The 22,122-nt window shown below is 38.3% G+C and overlaps 1 protein-coding gene across 1 annotated transcript in view; it reads right to left on the bottom strand.

The window, feature by feature from the left end:
- The window catches only part of ADAM9 (ADAM metallopeptidase domain 9), a 68,897-nt gene that overhangs the window by 18,851 nt on the left and 27,924 nt on the right, over window positions 1-22,122 (bottom strand). The window contains exons 9-14 of the mRNA XM_016185397.2: window positions 21,243-21,412; window positions 17,080-17,161; window positions 15,623-15,756; window positions 10,085-10,256; window positions 9,306-9,398; window positions 7,293-7,488 (exon numbers count right to left, since the gene is read on the bottom strand). Coding sequence (XP_016040883.1) covers window positions 7,293-7,488; window positions 9,306-9,398; window positions 10,085-10,256; window positions 15,623-15,756; window positions 17,080-17,161; window positions 21,243-21,412 — 847 coding nt within the window. The remainder of the gene's footprint in view (window positions 1-7,292; window positions 7,489-9,305; window positions 9,399-10,084; window positions 10,257-15,622; window positions 15,757-17,079; window positions 17,162-21,242; window positions 21,413-22,122) is intronic.

Raw genomic sequence — 22,122 nt, 5'->3', positions numbered from 1 at the left:
TATTGATCTATACTTGCTTTCCTTACATTTTATGTATTTATCAATTAATGTTTATTTATTGCACTCAGACATTCCTACAAATACTTTGTTTACAGAGGTTTTTTTTAAGCTAAAGTGCCAGTATTTCTAATTAATTATGAAAACTCACTTGCATATCTTACACATATGATACAACATTATTTTGCTTAAAAGACAATAAGTAGGAGAAGAACTGATGTGGTACTGGGGCTTGAACCTGGGTCCTCAAGTAGGGTATGGTGTGCTCTTTACCTGAAGAGTTATCTCTCTGCCAAATATATATATATTTTCTTCCTCATAATCAGTCACAAGATCACAACAGTCAACACTGTTCTGATCAAAAGTATAATTATCAAACCAAGACAACAATCAATTCAAATTAATAAGATGGATGATAGAAAATGAGAACAATTTTGATGTGAGTTAACGTTAGAGAAGAAAAGACACTAAATTCTTATTTTCTACAGCAAGAATAGTGATTTCTATATCAGTTAGTTAGCTAGCTAGTTAGCTAGTTATTTTTGGCAGATCTCAAACATTCATGACTTCACCATTCTTGGGGTGCATTTTTCAGTTAGAAAGAAAGAGTAAGAAATAGAGGAAGAATACAGCAGCACTAGGGTTTCCAGTATTGTGAGACTTGCATCTGCTGTCAGAGCTCAAACCTGGGCTGCACACAAAGCAAGATACAAGCCCTACCTATAGAATCATCTCTTAGTTCCCATGATAAAAAAAATCTATACTAAATGCCTAGAATTTAAAAAATTATCTAAAATTATCTAAATATTATGAAGAAGCAATAAAATAATAAACTATAAAAGTTAAAGTGGTTACTTTAAAGAGTAGGGACATTATGTACGAGGATACACTATTTTTCACAAAACTATAAAAATTTGATTAATATCTGTAAAACAATAAAAATCAAAACTTTGCATATGGTTATGCAAAGAGACTGTCATGCTTGAGGCTCCAGAGTCCCAGGTTCAAACACCTGCCCTACCACCATAAGCCAGAGCTGAGCAATGTTCTGGTAAAAAAGAAAGGAAGGAAGGAAGGAAGGGAGGGAGGGAGGAAGGAAAGAAGGAAGGAAGGAAGGAAGGAAGGAAGGAAGGAAGGAAGGAAGGAAGGAAGGAAGGAAGGAAGTTATGAACCAGGTTGTAGGGTGAGTGGAGGAGAAACAGTACTATAGAATTCTAAATATGTAAAATGTTAATGTATGCATTGTGCACAGAAATGAAAAGGAAGAAATACTCTACTTCCTACCCTGCTAGATGGGTTAAACAACTGTACAACATACGCCCTTCAAAAACTGAACCAAGAAGAACTACAGAACCTAAATTCACCAATCACAGACAAAGAAATCTAAACAGTTATTAAGAATCTTCCCAACAACAAAAGTCCTGGATCAGATGCCTTCACAAACGAATTCTAGAAAACCTTCAGGAAACAGTCAATACCTATACTTCTAAAGCTTTTCCACAAGATAGAAGAAACAAGAACACTCCCTTCTACCTTCTATGAAGCCAACATCACCCTGATACCAAAAGCAGATAGGGACACAACAAAAAAGGAAAACTACCGACCAATATCTCTGGTGAACATAGATGCCAAAATATTGAACAAGATCCTGGACAACCAGATACAGCAGTATATCAAAAAGATTGTTCATCATGACCAAGTGGGATTTATCCCAGGAATTCAAGGCTGCTTCAACATACACAAGTCAATCAATATCACTCATCACATCAATAAAAGCAAAACCAAACACCACATGATTATCTCAATAGATGAAGAGAAAGCCTTAGACAAAATCCAACACCCATTCATGCTCAAAACACTACAAAAACTGGGAATAGATGGAAATTTCCTTAATAATGGAGTCCATATGTAGCAAATCTCCAGCCAACATCATACTCAATGGACAGAAGCTGAAAGCATTCCCCCTCAGATTGGGGACTAGGCAGGGCTGTCCATTATCACCATTACTCTTCGTCATAGTATTGGAAGTCCTTGCCATAGCAATCAGGCAGGAAAGAGAATCAAAGGAATACAGACTGGAAGAGAAGAAGTCAAGCTCTCACTATTTGCAGATGATATGATAGTATACATAGAAAAACCTAAAGAATCCAGCAGAAAACTGCTGGAGGTTATTAGGCAATATATCAAGGTATCAGGCTACAAAATCTATGTACAAAAATTGGTGGCATTTTTTATGCTAACACTAAATATGAAGAAGAAGAAGACATCCAGAAATCACTCCCATTTACTGTTTCAGCAAAATCAATCAAATACCTAGGAATAAAACTGACCAAAGAAGTAAAAGACTTGTATACTGAAAACTATGAGTCACTATTCAAGGAAATAGAAACTGATACCAAGAAATGGAAAGACACCCCATGCTCATGGATTGGAAGAATTAATATCATCAAAATGAATATTCTCCCCAGAACCATATACAAATTTAATGCAATACCCATCAAAGTTCCACCAAGCTTCTTTAAAAGAATATAACAAAAACTACAATCATTTATCTGGAACCAGAAAAAATCTAGAATTGCAAAAACAAGCTTGAGGAAAAGAAACAGAAATGGAGGCATCACACTCCCAGATCTCAAACTATATTATAATGCCATCATCATCAAAACAGTATGGTGCTGGAACAAAAATAGGCACACAGACCAGTGGAAAACAATTGAAAGCCCAGAAATAAATCCCCACATCTATGGACATCTAATCTTTGCTTAGGGGGCTCAAAGTATTAAATGGAGGAAGGAGGCTCTCTTCAATAAATGGTGCTAGGAAAACTGGGTTGAAACATGCAAAAGAATGAAACTGAACCACCTTATCTCACCAGAAGCAAAAATCAACTCGAAATGGATCAAGGACCTAGATGTTAGACCAGAAACTATCAAATACTTAGAGGAAAACATTGGTGGAACACTTCCCACCTAAACCTCAAGAACATCTTTAATGAAACAAACCCAACTGCAAGGAAGAATAAAGCAAAAACAAACCAGTGGAACTACATCAAATTGAAAATCTTCTGCACAGCCAAATAAATTATCACACAAACAAAGAGACCCCTCACAGAATGGGAAAAGATCTTCACATGCCATACATCAGACAAGAGACTAATCACCAAAATATACAAAGAGCTCAGCAAACTTAGTAACAAAAAAGCAAATGAACCCATCCAAAAATGGGCAGAGGATATGAACAGAACATTCACTACAGATTGCAAGAGAAATGCAAATAAATACAACATTGAGATACCACCTCAACCCTGTGAGAATGGCATACTTAAAAAAGGTCAGCAGTAAAAAATTTTGGAGAAGCTGTGGGGACAGAGGAACCCTTCTGCACTGCTGGTGGAAATGTAAATTGGTCCAACTCTGTGGAGAGCAGTCTGGAGAACTCTCACAAGGCTAGACATGGACCTTCCATATAACCCAATAATTACTCTCCTGGGGATATACCCCAAGGACTCCATCACACCCAACCAAAAAGATATGTGTACTCCTATGTTCATAGCAGCACAATTCGTAATAGGTAAAACCTGGAAGCAACCTAAGTGCCCAACAACAGATGAGTGGCTGTGGTATATATACACAATGGAATACTACACAGCTATTAAGAACAATGAACCCACCTTCTCTGACCCATCTTGGATGGAGCTAGAAGGAATTATGTTAAGTGAGCTAAGTCAGAAAGATAAAGATGAGTATGGGATGATCCCACTCATCAACAGAAGTTGAGAAAGAAGAACATAAAGGGAAACTCAAAGCAGGATCTGACTAAATTTGGAGTAGGCACCAAAGTAAAAACCCTGTGGTGAGGGTGAGGGTGAGGGTAGATGTTCAGCTTCATGGGGCAGGTGGGAAGGAGAAGGGGAGATGGGGTGGAACACAACCGTTTGGTGGGGGGAATGGTGTTTATGTACACTCCTATTAACGTGTAGTCATATAAATCACTATTTAAGTAATACGAGAGGAGAAAAACTAATTGGATGTCTCAAACTTTTTAAAGCACAGACTGAGTCTTTTTAATGCATAGGCTGAGTCTTTGATATGTTGACACTCTCAAAAGCTTAGTCTAGGGAGAACAGAAGCAACCAGTGGCATATAGAAACAATGTCAAAGGACATAAAATATGGTGATGGTGTGTATGATATAGCAAATCCAAACAAAAGGATTTTTCAAAGTTAACCCAATTGCCAAGCAATGTGATTATAGCAATATCGATTGTCTTCTTGAACCCTAAAACAGCAGGAACCTCCTACTTACTATATAGAGCCTATATTTCCCCCAGGTCTGGAACCTCTGGGGTAGGGCTCACTTTCCTGCATGCTTCTCTCAAGTCATACAAATGATACTGCATCCACCGATTCCAACCTAATCAACGCAACTTAGTACCAACTTAGCATGCTTCACTTCAGACTGTGTCCAGAGACATCAGGAATGGAATGTCAACCCTTCACCCTCATTACTCGGGTGAGACCTTTCCTTTCATGGTATTCTTTAATTCTATTCCAGAAAGTTCACTTCCTAACAAAGTCCCAAAACCTAGATATAGACCAGGTCCCATTGATAGGGCATATGTTCACATGTATCCATAAATTAGAGCAAAGTATGTACCTGAAAGCAAAAATACACAATAGTCTGTAGTGAGTCAGTATCAAGTTCATAATGAAATAGTGGCTACTTAGACTTAGTTACCCTCCTCACCTACTTCCTATTACAGTTCTCTCACTCACTCCAAAGCTAACCTTATCAAAGCAAGGACTGCAAAAGCTGAGTAAGGGAAAGAGACTGGCATACTTTAATGACGACACTTTAGTCACTCTCAGGCCACCCCATCAGCTGGGTTCCTAATCGGGGAGTCCTGAGATTCCCAAACAGACTTGATGGACCTAGAACTCAAATAAATCCCTCTCTCCATTGTTACTGGTCATTTCTATCAGGAACAACAATATAGACCCCTTTGTGGGCCTCCACAGGACCTTGCCCTCAACTTAGATCAACAATGGTAGAGAATGTTCCATCCTCCAAAGGGAGGATGGACAACATACTCTATGCTACACCTGAGGAAGATGGGTCGATATTGGGGCAGCATGGCATGTTCATACTCATGACCACAGTATGTGAGCTCAGATCTAGAGGGATGCAGAGATCACACAGGCTCCTAAGCTAATTATGGGCCCCAGATCAAATCAAATCAATGTGCTTTATAGTCAACAATATTTATACCCCTTCCCCATATTAAGGAACTACTCTCTTCCCTGATCCAGCTCTCTGGTACTTTTTCCAGCCATGACATCATCTCCCTAGACAATAACTTGGATCCACATGCATATCAGATTTCAGACTCAGGAGCAAAAAAAAAAAGGGAAAACAAAAAACAAAAAACGAGTATAGCCACAGGCCCTTTGCGATTTAACTAAAATATGCCTACTAGCTATCTACAAAATGGGGACTAGACAGGGCTGTCCACTGTCACCGTTACTCTTCAACATAGTATTGGAAGTTCTTGCCATAGCAATCAGGCAAGAGAAAGAAATCAAAGGAATACAGATTGGAAGGGAAGAAGTCAAGATCTCACTATTTGCAGATGATATGATAGTATACATAGAAAAACCTAAAGAATCCAGCAGAAAACTACTGGAAGTTATTAGGCAATATAGCAAGGTATCAGGCTACAAAATCAATGTACAAAAATCAGTGGCATTTCTTTATACAAACACTAAATCTGAAGAAGAAGACATCCAGAAATCACTCCCATTTACTGTTTCAGCAAAATCAATCAAATACCTATGAATGAAGTTGACCAAAGAAGTGAAAGACTTGTATGCTGAAAACTATGAGTCGCTATGCAAGGAAATAGAAACTGATACCAAGAAATGGAAAGATATCACATGCTCATGAATTGGAAGAATAAATATCATCAAAATTTATCCTTTCTTAAATAAAATAAAAACAAACAAAAAAAAATGAGTATAGCCACAGGCCCTTTGCAATTTAACTAAAATATGCCTACTAGCTATCTACAAAATGGAGGACTCCCCAACTCTTCATCTGCACTGCTCTAGACCTTGGGCCCATGACTGATCAACAATTTGTTTGACTTTGTATGTTAAGTCTCTTGTCAACCACCAGGTCCCAGATGCTAGCATGATGCTGACCAGACTTCCCTGGACAGACAACTCTACCAGTGTGTCCTGGAATTCTGATTCCCCAGAACTTCACCCCACTAGGAAAAGAGAGAGGCAGGCTGGGAGTATGGACTGACCAGTCAATGCCCATGTTCAGTGGGGAAGCAAATACAGAAGCCAAACCTTCAACCTTCTGCATACCACAATGACCTTGCGTCCTTACTCCAGAGGGTTAAAGAGTGGGAAAGCTAGCAGGGGAGGGGATCGGATATGGAGTTCTGGTGGTGGGAGTTGTGCGGATCTGTGCCCCTCTTATCCTATGGTTTTGTCATGTGTCTTTCTCTCCCCCTCTCTCGAATTCTCTCTGTCCTATCCAACGACAGCAATAACAACAACAACAATAATAACCACAACAATGATAAAATAACAAGGGCAACAAAAAGGGGGAAAAATAGTCTCCAGGAACAGTGGATTCGTGGTGCAGGCACCCAGCCCCGGAAATAACACTGGAGGCAAAAAAAAAAAAAGCTGATCTCAAAAAAACTGATAAAAAATGTAAACTTATTATAATGAGGAGTCAGGCAGTAGTGCAGCGGGTTAAGGACACGTGGCACGAAGCGCAAGGACCAGAGAGAGGATCCTGGTTTGAGCCCCCGGCTTCCTACCTGCAGAGGAGTCGCTTCACAAGCGGTGAAGCTGGTTTGCAGGTGTCTTGTCTTTCTCTTGCCCTTCTGTCTTCCCCTCCTCTCTCCATTTCTCTCTGCCCTATCTAACAACGACAACATCAATAACAACAACAATAATAACTACAACAACAATGAAAAACAAGGGCAACAAAAGTGAAAGTAAATTTTAAAAAATTAAAAAGAAACGTACTAAAATGAAAATGATGCTATATAAATATATTTCCACATACAGATACATCACTGTATATGTATATATATTACATGTAACATTATATAGGGAGAATATAGATATGCAAAGGGAGAGGATACAAGCAAAAATCACTAACTGAATGTGGACATATCAAATTCACGATCACAACATCCTGTGAAGAAGAATGAGGGTAAGATGACAGGACAAAAATAAATGAAATTCAAGAGATCATGTATGAATGAAATCTTACTTGAGCCAAAGATGACCTGACACTGAGCATCATAATATTGGCACATGCCATTGTAACAATAGGCTTTGTTATTCTGGCAAGGATATCCATTCTGAATAAAAACATCTGGTTGACAGAACTGAGAAGAACCATTGCAGTATTCTGGAACATCACATTCATTAGTTTTCCCACGACATAAAGTACCACCTGGAAGGAACTGAAGTAACAAAATACAGGTTACAGTGAAATATTAAGAGAATTCCAACAAAAGAATCATTTGAAATCATAGTTTCTATCTATAAAAAATTCTAAGAACAAAAAATTGAACAGTCTAATAGAAAAATAAAGACCAATGATAGGTAGGCCAAAAAAGTTACAAGCTATGAAAAATGAAAAGTAAATACAACTTAATTGATCATTGATAATTTACAGAAATGCAAATTAAATAAAAATACATAAAAATGTTTATAAAAACACTTAAATTATTTGGTCTAGCATATACACTATTCTACCATGCCTGGGCATATATTTTCACTTTTTTAATTTCAGCTATAGAATCAGAGAGGGGGAGAGGGAGACAGACACCCCAGCACTATTCCATTATCAATTTAGTACTCTCTGTTGTGAAAACTTGGCCCTGAGGCTTCAAGCATGTTATGATGCATGTCAGTACAGTAAGTTATCTTCCAATCTACTTAAAACACACCTTCTAACTACCAAACCATAAATATAACACTTGCTAGCAACACCTAAGCATGAATAAAAAACATTTGCTCATACTTTTGGTGGAAGTATACACTTGCACATTTTTGGAAGGCATACGGAATATATGTCAAGTATCTGATATAAAGATTCTGATCAGGGGCCAGGTGGTAGTGCACCTGGTTGAGTGTACATGTTACAATGCACAAGGACCCAGGTTTGAGTCTCCAGTCCCAACCTGCAGGGGGAAAGCTTTTTGAATGGTGAAGCAATGTTGCAGGTGTCTCTTTGTCTCTTTCCCTCTCTATCACCCCCTTCTTTCTGGGTTTTTGGCTGTCTCTATCTAACACACAAATAAACAAAATTAAAAAAATTTTAAAAAGAACTGAAGAAAAATTATTTAAAAAAATAAATAGACTTAGGGAGGGGGACAGGTGGTGGTGCACCTGGTTAAGCACATGCAGATGAAACACAAGGACCTGACATAAAGATCCAGGCTTGACCCCCCATGGCCCCACCTGCTGAGGGGGGGATGCTTCACAAGTGGTGAAGCAGATCTTTAGGTGTCTTTCTTTCTCTCCCTGTCTTTCCCATCCTCCTTTCTCAATTTCTCTCAGTCCTAGTCAGTAAAATAATAATAATAATAATAAATCCTCCAGGAGCAGTGAATTCATAGGACTGACACTGAGCCCCAGCAATAACCCTGGAGGGGGGTGGAGACTCCAGTCTAATACTTCACTCACAAACACAATTTGGAAAAATCTAGATCACCATCATTAGTTAACCAAAATAAATTACAGAATAGTCCTATAAAAAGGTACTAGCTACAGAACCATGTAGAACTATATAAAAGAAGATGGTATCTTATTGAAAAAAGTAGGTGGTAAAAGTATGTATGTGTCAACAACTGTACTGTAAACTATAACCCACAGAATAAAATGATTAAAAAAAATAAAAATGTGTATTTGTTTATCAAGTTATATGCATATAACACCCTATTTGTAAAGGAAAAAGTGATTCATCTGCTAAAGAATCACTGACAATATCTCCGAGAATGGTAAAATAGTAAGACTTTTCACTGTCTATGTATTTTTGCACTGTTAAATTCTTTATTAAATTGAAGAGTACTATTAACTCAGAAAAAGTCTCCATTTTGGAAAAAAAAAAGCTTACTATTGACAAAGTGTCATAAGAGAATGTGACTTAAAAGTATAAACAAGTAACAAAATCTTCCATAAAAATCATATTTAAAAGTATTAGAATGGAGAAAATAAAATGTGATTGCATAAATTTCTTCTGCTACAGTTTTCCAAACAGGGAAGCTATCCTTACCCAGCAGTCTTTACAACAGTCACCATACGCACACTCTGCAAATGATTTAAGCTTACAGGTGCTTCCTTCACAGCAAGGGTCCAGCTCACATTCCTGTGAAGAGAGGAAAGAAGATCAATGCAGAAAAATGTACTGTCATCATTATCCATTAGTAAAATTCTTATCTTAGACCTAACATCTATTTCTTTCTAACTTGACCACAGCAGCAACTCTCTGGAAAGAGTCACCTGTTAGCCTACCAGAATTTATCAGTGATTATAGTCAATAGTTATTAAGTAGATATAAATATAGCTATCTATGTTTCAACATCTTGTTTTTAAGTTTTACTTACTTACTGATGAGCAATAAAGAGAGAATCAGAACATCACTCTGCCACATGAATTTTTAGCAAGAAAATAAAATATCATTCCCAAAAAGGCTGTATACTGTATGATTCCACTTATTTATTTAGTATCACTTAATGGGAAAAACTGCAAGTGGAGAACAGTTTATTGATAGCCAGGGATAAGGACCATAAGGAAAAGTGGAGAAAATAGTAGAAAAATAGAAGACAAAACATGGAGCATCCTTTGCCACCAAAACAGATGACATGATTTGTTATCTAGGAAGGAGGAGATAACCAGTCCTAGGAACATACATGTCTAATTCATTGCTAACTTTACTTTAGCTCTTACATCATAGCTACAGCAATTTTTTAATTACAAAAGGGTTTATTTAGTTTTATGTTTTGCAAATATCATGACAAGTTCACAGAGCAAATGATCAAAAATTAAACTGACCTTTGCAGTACCACAGTCACATTCTTCCCCAGGATCCACCAATTTATTACCACAGAAAGGTGCACTATAGGCTTCATCAGACTTTGGAATATTAAGAAGGCAGTTTCCTCCTTTATTTAAAGTTAGTTTCTCAAAGTCCTCTGCACTGCAGCTGCTAAAATTTCTGGAACCTCTATAGTAAACATTCAATAAAAGACCTTATATCATAATGATTATTCATTTTGAAAATTTTAAATCAGACCTTCAACAAACAAGAAATATGTTAAATGGAAGAAAATAAACTAATAAAAGTAGGGAAAAATGATATATACTTTTAACAAACAAAATATTTCTTCTGACATTACATAACATTTATCCTGGCTATAATACATCTCTCTGAAATTATCTTCCAAACATACCATTACAAAAAAAAAAAAAACAAATATCATAAATCTCATCTGCCAGACTTTTATAAAAATCACCCAGTCTTATCCAGAATTAAGGTTTAAGTAGATTAACACATTAAAAAGTTTATCAAATATTTTAAATTGATTCTCTGTTTCCCTCAACTGTTTGTACTCTGCATATTACCATTCTTCCACTCCTCTCACTACCCTTTATTGGGAGCTGCATGAAATTCATATGTACTGGCATTTCCAGTTTGAAATTTTAGAGGCACTAAGAAGGATGCATAGTCTAGATTTGTAGTTACAGTTATTCCTCACAACAACAACAAAAATTCTCTTTTAAGGTAAGATAAGTCCTGTCAGAATAAAAGGGTATCTTCCACCTTCTGCATCCCACAATGACCTTGGGCCCATACTCCCAGAGTGTTAAAGAATAGGGAAGCTATCAAGGGAGGGGATGGGATACGGAGTTCTGATGGTGGGAATTGTGTGGAGTTGTACCCCTCTTATCCTACGGTTTTTGTCAGTGTTTCCTTTTTGTAAATAAAAAATATATTTTAAAAAAAAGAATACAAGGGTTATCTTGGGTGCTCCACCTTCTATAATTTTTCCTCCAAATTGTTACTTTTTCTGTCTATGCCAAAAAAAACCCCTCCCAGCTTTGAACCCTATACAAGTAACTTAAACTGGCCACTATACTGAACTATTACTAAAAATTCCTAAGCTTTAGCATATTTTTTCATGTCCTTAGTACACTGTCTGTTGTCTACATTTCTGATATTTTAATATTCATGTAGCTAATCCTGTTAATACCCTGTTCTCACAGTAGTCTGAATTCTTTTCCTTCATTGATCATGTCTTTCATCATGCCTGCTCTGTTACAAACACGGCCATGTTTCATGAATGTATTACCATTACTTAAAACTGCTGAGTTGTGACCTCCATTTTGTGCATTCCATGTTCTCTCTGGTAGCCTAACCCCAATACATCTTCAAGCCAACCAGGAAGTAGAAACCATTGATTTTTCCCTTTTTCATCTCCCTTTCTCCTTGACTTCTACTCCAAATCTCTTCTCACTTAAATAGTTACTCCTTTGTAGTGTGTGTACTTAACCAGTGCGCCACCACATGGCCCCATAGTTACTCCTTTGTATAAAGGTTTGACTTCCTTGCTACTCTCTCATTTCATTCTTCTTGGCCTAAACAAAAACTCATTAAGTCCAACACTCTTCTGTACTGATGCAGCTAAATGTGGGTGGAGAAAAACTTACAATCACCAGACTATGCTCATTTTAAAAATATAATAAAAACATTACTATGAATCTCAAGTAGCCTTTTAAAAAATAATCCAGCAAACACATTGTATTATATTCATTTCACCATTCTACTCAACCTCTATTTCATACTTCTTCCCATTTCTTGAAACTCCAGATCGTTTCTTTCCTATTCTGTCTTTCAACTGAAAAGCCTGCTTCTTTTCTCCTCTTGTTTGTTTTTACAGGGGCTTCACTACTACAGGCTGACTGTATCAGACAGAGATACCACAGATACCAAAGCACCAAAGCCCAAAGCTTCCTCAGAGCAATGGAGACCAACTGGTTGATTTTAATCCGGGTCACACACATGACAGCAGTCACACAATCCAAGGGAGCTACCCTTGCTAGCTTGAGTCTACTGTCATTCATTTACTTCTATGATTACTTTTATCCCAGTAGCAGTCTATTAAAATCAAACCCTTCTACTTATATCCCAGAATCCACACTATTTCACCCACTCTTAAAGTTATTCCAGCTACATTTCTCCCTCGATCCTAGAACACTTATCTTCCCCCACTGCTAAATTAGTCCTACATTCACAAAGATTTGCCAGTTTCTTTCACCTTGAAAATAAATTCATCCTGATTATACTTCCTTTGCCCTTGTTCTTCCTTCAGAAATTAATCTGGCTAACTTTCTACCCATCTGTTTCAGGTATTTAAGCTAGTATCATCTCAAAAAATTCTACCCTGATGATACAAATTTAAAATTACAAACTGACTTCTACTACAATCACCACCACCACCACCACCACCACCACCACCACCACCACCTCTGGCATGCTCAAACTTCCATACCTTGCTCTATTTTATTTTCCATTGTGCCTGTCATCTGCTAACATACTCACGTATTTGTGAAAAGTCATGACATTTTTTTTTGCATAGAAAAACGTGTCAGTGTGGTCCAGGAGGTGGCACAGTAATAAAGCTTTGGACTCTCAAGCATGAGGTCCTGAGTTCGATCTCCAGCAGCACGTGTGCCAGCGTGATGTCTGGTTTTTCTCTCTCTTATCTTTCTCATTAATAAATAAATAAAATCTTTAAAAATATATATGTCATGACTTTTCTGACAACCCAATATTTATTATGTTGACAGACTTCCTCTTTTTTTTTTAATATTTTATTTATTTGAACTCAAGACCTCATGCTTGAAAGTCTAGTGCCTTAGCTACTGCACCACCTCTGGGACCACGTGCTTTGCTTTGCTCTGCTCTGCCCTGCTCTGCTTTCTTTCTTTCTTTTTGCCTCCAGGGTTCTTGTTGGGGTTTGAAGCCTGCACTTCGAATCTACTGCTCCTGGAGGCCATTTTTCCCCTTTTGTTTCCCTTGCTGTTTTACCGTTGTTGTGGTTGCATTGTTATTGCTGTCATTGTTGTTGGATAGGACAGAGAGAAATCGAGAGAGGAGGGGAAAACAACGAGGAGGAGAGAAAGACCTGCAGGTGGGGAACGAGGGGCTCGAACCTGGTTCCTTAAGCCAGTCCTTGTGCTTGGTGCCATTTGTGCTTAACCCGCTGCGCTACCACCCACCCCCCCCCTTTTATTTTTATTATTGCCACCAGGATTATTTCCAAGGTATTGTGACTATACCATGAATCTGTTGCTCCTGGAGGACATTTTTTTCATTTTGATAGGACAGAGAGAAATTGAGAAGGGCAGGGGAAAATAGGGAAAGAGAAAGATACCTGCAGTACTGCTTCACCACTCAAAGCTTCTCTTCCCGCAGGTGGGGACTGGGGATTCAGACCCTGGTCCATTAGCATGGAAGTGTGTGTGCTCAACTAGTGTGCCACTACCATGCCCCATGTTGAGAGTTTTTCTTCTCCATTCAAATCTAAGCTCTATGAACAGCAAATCTGTATCTAATTCACTGAGATATTCCAAGAGCCTAAACCAAACTCTGACTGAGTCAGTACTTAACAAAGTGAACACAGTACTTGTTTCCTTTTCATTATCTTTTACACTATTTTCAGTTCCACAATAACATAGTTTCACGACATTCCTTCCTTGGCTATGTGCTCCTTTCGTTTTTCTAATCAACAATCTTATCTCATTAATGATTACTCTTTTCTTGTTCCCTCAATTAATTTTTGTGAACTTCATTGACAAGGCAAACACTAAACACACTTCCCTCTCCTGCACGAAATCTTTTACAAGCATGCAAATTTTCTTACAAATATAATTTCATTGTTATGTAGATTTTTCAAAAGCACTGTTCTAATTTTTCCTTAGCTACTTTGAACTTAGTAGTATTTGCTCAGAAACACTGTGCACATTTCTGCTTGACAGTGCCCCTTTTCACCAGAATGGGATTAGGACTGTACTCTCAGATCTGAAAATAAAGGAGTGGTTTATGAAAATAAAATTCTCACATTTGCAGTATTTTAGGAGTTTCAGGAAGACAGGGAAGGTAAAAGCACCATGGGCTAAAGATATTCCCCCCACATGATAGCTTCATCTGTGTTTGTTAAAAATAACTGTTTTTCATACCTAATTTTCTTTTGGCCTCCTTTCATGCTCCCTGGATGCAGGTGACTACTGTGTCCAGCTCTCTATCTAGTACTGCTGTCTGCACTAAGTTAGGAAGGAACCCAGTTTCCTTATGATCAGTATGCATCAAAAAGAAGTCAAACAACTCAATGGTTTGTATTCATTCAAGACTCTCTCTTACACTTACTTTTGAACCCTGGTAAAAGAAGGTGTCCTAAAATCAAAGGTTCTGAACACAGACTTCCTTACTTCAAAGCCCACTTACACTATTTACTTAGATGTGTAAGCTCAGCGTTCTCATCCATAAATACAGTAAATAATTCAGTTAAAGTCAACTACTCTTTCCATTCCCCTTTGTCTTATTTCTCATCTTTATCTAAAATAGAGGTGTTGATCTTAATAGGTCAAATTTCTTCCTGTTGCAATGACAATGTAGTAGTTTCTTCCTTCCCTTCCTTCCTTCCTTCCCTTCCCTTCTCTTCTCCTTCCTTCCTTCCTTCCTTCCTTCCTCCCTCCCTCCCTCCCTCCCTCCCTCCCTCTCTTGTAGTAGTTTCTTGAAAAGAGGTTTGTGAATAAATGCATACATAGTTCTCTGTAATCCAAACTCCATGGACTATACTAGATACCTTTTCTTAGTTTCGAATTCAGATGTAAAATTTTTCAATATTCTTTACATTTTGCATCTGCCAACTCATTTCTAGAAAATAGTAACTCATTTGTGCCCATATAAGTATTTCTTACCTTTTTAATGGAAATATTCACTCAACTAAAAACAGACTTTTTTTTTTGCATGCCTGAGGCTCCAGATGCCTCAGATTCAGCCCCCAGCACCACAATATACCAGAGGTAAGCAGTATTCTGGTTTCTTTGCCACTAAATCATAGAAATTTTTTTTTAATAATAGATACTTCATTAGAGTAGTTGCAACGTGATTTAGAAGAACAGAGAATAATATTCACCTCTTTTCAGCATAGACGTGTATATGTTTAATCAATACTGACCTACATCAGCCTATTAAAGAGAAGGTATTCAGGAGTCAGGCTGTCGCACAACGGGTTAAGTGCAGGTGGCGCAAAGCGCAAGGACTGGTGTAAGGATCCTGGTTCGAGCCCCCGGCTCCTCACCTGCAGGGGGGTCACTTCACAGGCGGTGAAGCAGGTCTGCAGGTGTCTTTCTCTCCCTTTCTCTGTCTTCCCCCCTTCTCTCCATTTCTCTCTGTCCTATCCACCAACAATGACATCAATAGCAACAACAATAATAACCACAGCAATAAAAAAACAACAAGGGCAACAAAAGGGAATAAATAAATAAAAACATTTTTTTTAAAAAAGAAGGTATTCAGTTACTCACGATGCTCCTGAATTCATGATGCAACTCTTTGCTCCACAAAAACAATCTCTGCCATCATCATGATTCATCCCAAGATTATGGCCCAACTCATGAGCAACAATGGATGCAAATGTCTCCACAGTGATTTGTCCAAACTGCCCAAACACAGGAAGGCAATAATTAGGTGTCTGATTTAGAAGAATGCTTTGCATCTCAGATCCCTACACACATGAAATTTAATTACTACAGTGGTGGCAGTCCCTAAGATAAATCTAGCATCCTATAATAATAAGAAACAGGTGTGACTCAACATAATGATGACAGAGACAAAAGCCTTTTTTTAGTAATCTTATTGAGGGGTTAATGCAGTATAGGACAGCTGTTCATACATGGGTATAATTTCTCAAGGACAGACCCTTTAAGAAGCCAATACAGTCCTATGGAAAACAGCCTGGAGAAATATCAGAAGGCTATAAATGGACCTACCCTAGGACCCAGCAATTCCTCTTGTGGGGATATATCTAAAGGAAGCAAATACACCCTTCTGAAGAGATCTCTATACACCTATGTTCCTAGCAGCAGAATTTATAGTAGTACAAATCTGAAAGCAACCCCGATGTCCAACTACAGATGAACAGCTGAGAAAGTCGTGGTATATATACACAGTGGAATACCACTAGCTGCTAAAAATAAAGAAGTTATTTCCTTCTTCTCGTCTTGGATGGAGCTCGGAAGAATCATATTAAGGGAGATAAGCCAAAATAAAAAGGACAAATACCAGGTGATCTTACTCAAAGGTGGAACTTGAGAAACAAAAAGAAAGAAAAAATACAAAGTCAAGTTTGAACTGAGTAATGCACCAAAGCATGAGACTTTGAAGAAGGAGAGAAAAAGTGGGGGGGCTGTGGGGTCTTTGGGGTGCTGGTACATGTTGGTGAAAAAAGACTTAAATTGGGGGTGAGAGTGTTTTGCAGACACCTAGGGGATAAGAAGTTATGCCCATGTGTCAACAACTGTACTTTAATTCATTAAGCTCCAAATAGAGAAAGAAAAGACAAGGAAAGAAGGGAAGAAAGAAAACTAATGAAGCTAATTTCATCTCTTGAAATGATGACTGTTTTCTTCCATAAAAATTGAGGAGCTGGGCAGGGGAAAATAGCATAATGGTTACGCAAACAGACTCTCATGCCTGAGGCTCCAAAGTCCCAGGTTCAATCCCCTACACCACCATAAGCGAGAGCTGAGCAGTGCTCTGGTAAAAAAACAAAAAACCTTAAAAAAATTAATAAATAAATAAATTGAGGAGCTAATATTTATGCAATAAATACTAGATAACAAACTTATCTGTAAGAAAAAAAAATACAACTGAAGCACTATATTCCTTATAATATCCAAAAGACATTTTAGGTACTGGGAGAGAAAGTGTTGACACAGTCCTACACAGCTGTCCATAGCTAACATCAAGAATAAAAACGTACCACATTAATTCCACCTGCATGACTCCTGGAACACACTGTTCCCACAAATGCCATTCCTGCAGTGCCACCAAAACCCTTCTTCCTGAATGAAAAAATGAGGTGAATATTTTATAAATTTTTGGGGGGAGGCAGGGAGGAAAGAAACACAATGTTCTTGTTTCATTCAGTAATCTTAAACAGAATTGGTAGAATTTGTCAATATAAAAAAGTATCAGAAAAATGGCAAAGAAGAACACTTTCACATCAGAATAGAGTAGGCTCCAAGATAATGTCACTGAGTAGAGCACATGCATTACCTTGGTTGAAATCCAAAACCAAACTCCAGGCACCACAAAGGAGATGCCTTGACACTCAGTGCAATGGGGGATCAAGCTCAAAATAGAACCATGTACATAACAAAGCAGGAACACTATCCAGGTGAGCTATATTTCAACCCATATTTAAAACTTTATGTATGGGCTAGAGAGACAGCATAATGAATATGCAGAATGACTGGCATGCCTGAGGCTCTGAGGTCCCAGGTTAATCTCCAGATCCACCAAAAGCCAGAGCTGAGCAATGCACTGGCCTTTTCTCTATATATTTCTCTTTCACTAAAATAAAAATAAATAACTAAAAAAAGACAAAATAAAAATGTATGTATACCTAGTTATCATACTAATGACCAGTCTCCTCTACCATGATATGGACTCCACGAGAAAATAATCTATTTTACTCACTGTTACACCACAGTGCTTAGAATATAGACCTAACTAACATCTTTCAGCTGAGTGAGCCTGAGGCATTGGGGCATAGAGGAACTGCCATGAACACAGACTAGATACGTGACCCTCTAGTGCCTACCATGGTCCACAAGTTCCAATTATGTACTCTGAGCTTCCAAGTTTTTATGTCCCTTCCACCCTCATTCTTAACCATTAATCAACAACCAGGAGTCATAGACACACTGGAAATGCTTCCCACCTGACAGACTGTGACCAAATGGAGGGGCTAAAACAGCTGTGTAAGTAAAGTTGGGCAAGGCATGTCCAGTGAGCACCATGACTGTTCCTTTTGTATCTTTGTGAACCAGAGGGAATGTTTACTGGTCTGAGAATACTTCTAGTTAAAATTTTAGTAAAACTTAATTAAAAGGCCAGGTAATAATCATATTGTTTGGCAATTGGGTTAACTTTGAAAAATCTATTGTCTTCTTAAACCCTAAGACAACAGGAATCTCCCACTTCCTTTATAGAGCCTATGTTTCTTCCAATCCTGGAACCTATGGGGTGGGGCTCACTTGCCTGCATGCTCCTCTCAAGTCATACAAATGATATTGCATCCACTGATTCCAACCTAATCAATGCAACAAGTACCATCACAGCATGCTTCACCTCAGACTGTGTACAGAGACGTCAGGCATGGAATGCCAACCCTTCACCCTCATCACTCAGGCAAGACCTTTCATTTCAAGGTACTCTCTAATTCCATTCCAGGAGGTTCACTTCCTAACAAGGTCCCAAAACCTAGACATAGGCCAGGTCCCATTAGATAGAGCATATGTTCACATGCATCCATAAATTAGGGCAAAATATATATCTGAAAGCAAAAATACACAATAGTCTGTAGTGAGTCAGTATCAAGTTTATAATGAAATAGCATCCACTTAGACTTAGATACCTCCTCACCTACTTCCTATTACAGTTCTTTCACTCACTCCAAAGCTAACCTTATCAAAGCAAGGACTGCAAAAGCTGAGTAAGGGAAAGAGACTGGCATACTTTAATGACGACTCTTTAGTCACTCTCAGGCCACCCCATCAGCTGGGTTCCTAATCGGGGAGTCCTGAGATTCCCAAACAGACATGATGGGACTAGACCTTGAATAAATCCCTCTCTCCATTGTTACAGGAACAACAAAATAGACCTCTTTGTGGGCTCCCTTGTGGGCCCCCATAAGACCTTGCCCTCAGCTTGGATCAATAATGGTAGAGAATGTTCCATCTTCCAAAGGGCGGATGGACAACATACTCTATGCTACACCTGAGGAAGATGGGTCAATATTGGGGAAGTGCTTCCCCAGAGACCCACCCTACTAGGGAAAGAGAGAGGCAGACTGGGAGTATGGACCGACCAGTCAACGCCCATGTTCAGCGGGGAAGCAATTACAGAAGCCAGACCTTCCACCTTCTGCAACCCACAATGACCCCGGGTCCATGCTCCCAGAGGGATAGAGAATGGGAAAGCTATCAGGGGAGGGGGTGGGATATGGAGATTGGGTGGTAGGAATTATGTGGAGTTGTACCCCTCCTACCCAATGGTTTTGTTAATTTATCTTTTCTTAAATAAATAAAAAAATATATTGGGGAAGCCTGGAATGTTCCTACTCATGACCACAGAATGTGAGCTCAGATCTAGAGGGATGCAGACGTCACACAGGCTCCTAAGCTAATTATGGGTTCCCAGATCACATAGATGGGGTTTACACTCAACAATATTTATACCCCTTTCCCATATTAAGGAACTACTCTCTTCCCTGATCCAGCTTTCTGGTCCTTTTCCCAGCCATGACATCATCTCCCCAGGCAATAACTTGAATCCACATGCATATCAGATTTCAGGCTCAGGCAAAAAAAAAAACAAAAAACAAAAACCTAATACTAGTATAGTTATAGGCTCTTTGAAATATAACTAAAATATGCCTACTAGATATCTACAAAATGGAGGACCCCCCAACACTTCATCGGCACTATTCTAGCCTTTAGGTCAATTATTGGTCAACATTTTTTTTTCGCTTTGTATATTAACTCTCTTTTCAGCCACCAGGTTACAGATGCTAGCAGGATGCAACCAGACACCCATGGACAGACAACCCCACCAATGTGCCTTGGAGCTCAGCTTCCCCAAAGCCCTTCCCCACTAGGGAAAGAGAGAGACAGGCTGGGAGTATAGATCGACCTGTCAATGCCCATGTTCAGCGGGGAAGCAATTACAGAAGCCAGACCTTCCACCTTCTGCATCCCACAATGATCTTGGGTCCATACTCCAAGATCCAGGGGATGAAATACGGATGTCTGGTGGTGGGAATTGTGCAAAGTTGTACCCCTCTTATCCTATGGTTTTGTCAATGTTTCCTTTTTATAAATAAAAAAAAATTTAAACAAAAAAAAGGTCAGGATCAAGTCATTTTCATTATGGACTCATAAAAATACACTTGGGCATTTTTAATGCCTTATAAATGAACTGATGTGACAAAAAAAGCAAAACAGATTCAGGGAAAATTTCTCCAAAAAACTAAGAGCAAAAACTAAGAAGATGAATTCATCAAGGAAATAATGTGAGAAAATTTCCTAAATTGTCAGGACGCCACCTTTAAGACTGAAGTTGCCTACTGAGAACACAACACAAAAAGTGATACAAAAACACCTGAGGAAGTTTCAGAAACTTGAAAAACAATAGTTCTAGTTATGATACCAAAATATTTTTAATATGGTTAATAGTCATGCATGCCCTAATACCTAAATTCTTTGCCAAAGCATCATACATTATACTGTTCTGATGTTCCGTTTTATAATAACAACAGTTATTCAAATATATACATATGTACATATACACTGATATTTCTTCCAGAAAAGGAAACACAAAAAATTAGGATACATACAAAGTGTTAGGATTTAAGACTTAACAGTAGTATTTAAGTCAAAAGACATACCTTCAAAATTCTAATGGGGAAAGAAATTATGCCTAGTAATTCATACTCAGTCCAATAATCAAAACAAACAAGAATATTCACTTTAGAATAGCTGAGATACTTAAGTTTTAAGATAACCATAGTTCAAACATGTCTTTCTAAAAGTCTGATCGGAGATAGTAAAATACATTTTCCAACATGCCAGAGGTCTAATTGTTTTTCTTTCCATACACACTTTGACAAGAACTATCTAGAAAATGTACCATGCCAAAATGAGGGAGTAATTTAAGAAAAAGAAAGAGGACATTGAACAAAAGTGATAGAAGGTCTCACTATTAAATTGTCCCTTTTCATAGTCTAGCAAAGTCTTCCTTATATAAATGAGTACTCAAAACCTTTAAGAGGACATGATGATAATATAGGTAAATAAGCCAAATGAATTAAGTCAAACCATTCTGGTTTTCTATTCTGACCATTTCATTAATTATACTTACAGAACTAGTTGTGCACTGTCATGTCTCTGCCGTGTTATAAGAAACTTCTCCCGCCACTGTACAAAATTCCCCAGCACATCACCAGCACCTCCAACTATGTTAATCAGGTTTCCATTGGTCCAAATCTCCAGTCCAACTAGCACAATTCGAATATTTAACATAATATACATCTGGGGAAAAGAAGCAAAATGACAGGACACAAAACACTACATTAAAAAATATAAGAAGCTCTAATTCACGGAGTGGAAAAACAAATGCAACTACTTAAATTGAAAACAGCTCCTGTGGAGTGGGGAGGTGGCCCTGTGGGTAGAGCGAAGGACTTGCATATGTGGAGTGCTGGAGACAGTCCCTGATGCTACACATGCTGGAATGCAGTACTCTGGGCTCACTTTCTTATATAAATCAATCAGTCAATCTTGAAAAGAGAGAGACTGTACTTGGAGCTAAGATTGTGCCTTGAACTGAGTACTATTCCTCCCCCACAAAAATCCCCTCCCTTTGTTTGCTCAGGGACAAGAACTTTTGAAAATATGCTTCCTTTTCCACTTTTTTTTATATTCATTCGTTTTTATTTTATAGGACAGGGAGAAATTGAGAATGGAAGAGACAGACCTGCAGCACTGCTTCATCACTTCTGGAACTTTCCCCCTGCAAGTAGGGGCCCAGGGAGCTTGAACCTGGGTCTTTGCACATGGTAGGTAGCATGTGCATTCAGCCAGCTGTGCCACAGTCTGGCTCCTTCCCTTTTCCGCTTAAGACTAAAAATTTTTCAAGCCTAGAAAGCCTGGCTTCTTGTAAATTGTGTCATGTACAATGATTTTAGAGACAGCCAATAAAATGAATTCTTTGGAAATACTCCCTTAGAAAAGAAACTCGA

This window comes from Erinaceus europaeus, chromosome 2 (assembly GCF_950295315.1).
Source record: "Erinaceus europaeus chromosome 2, mEriEur2.1, whole genome shotgun sequence".
Classification (NCBI taxonomy): Eukaryota; Metazoa; Chordata; class Mammalia; order Eulipotyphla; family Erinaceidae; genus Erinaceus; species Erinaceus europaeus.
The sequence above is the reverse complement of the archived record's forward strand: the minus strand, read 5'-3'. Positions and strand labels throughout refer to the sequence as shown.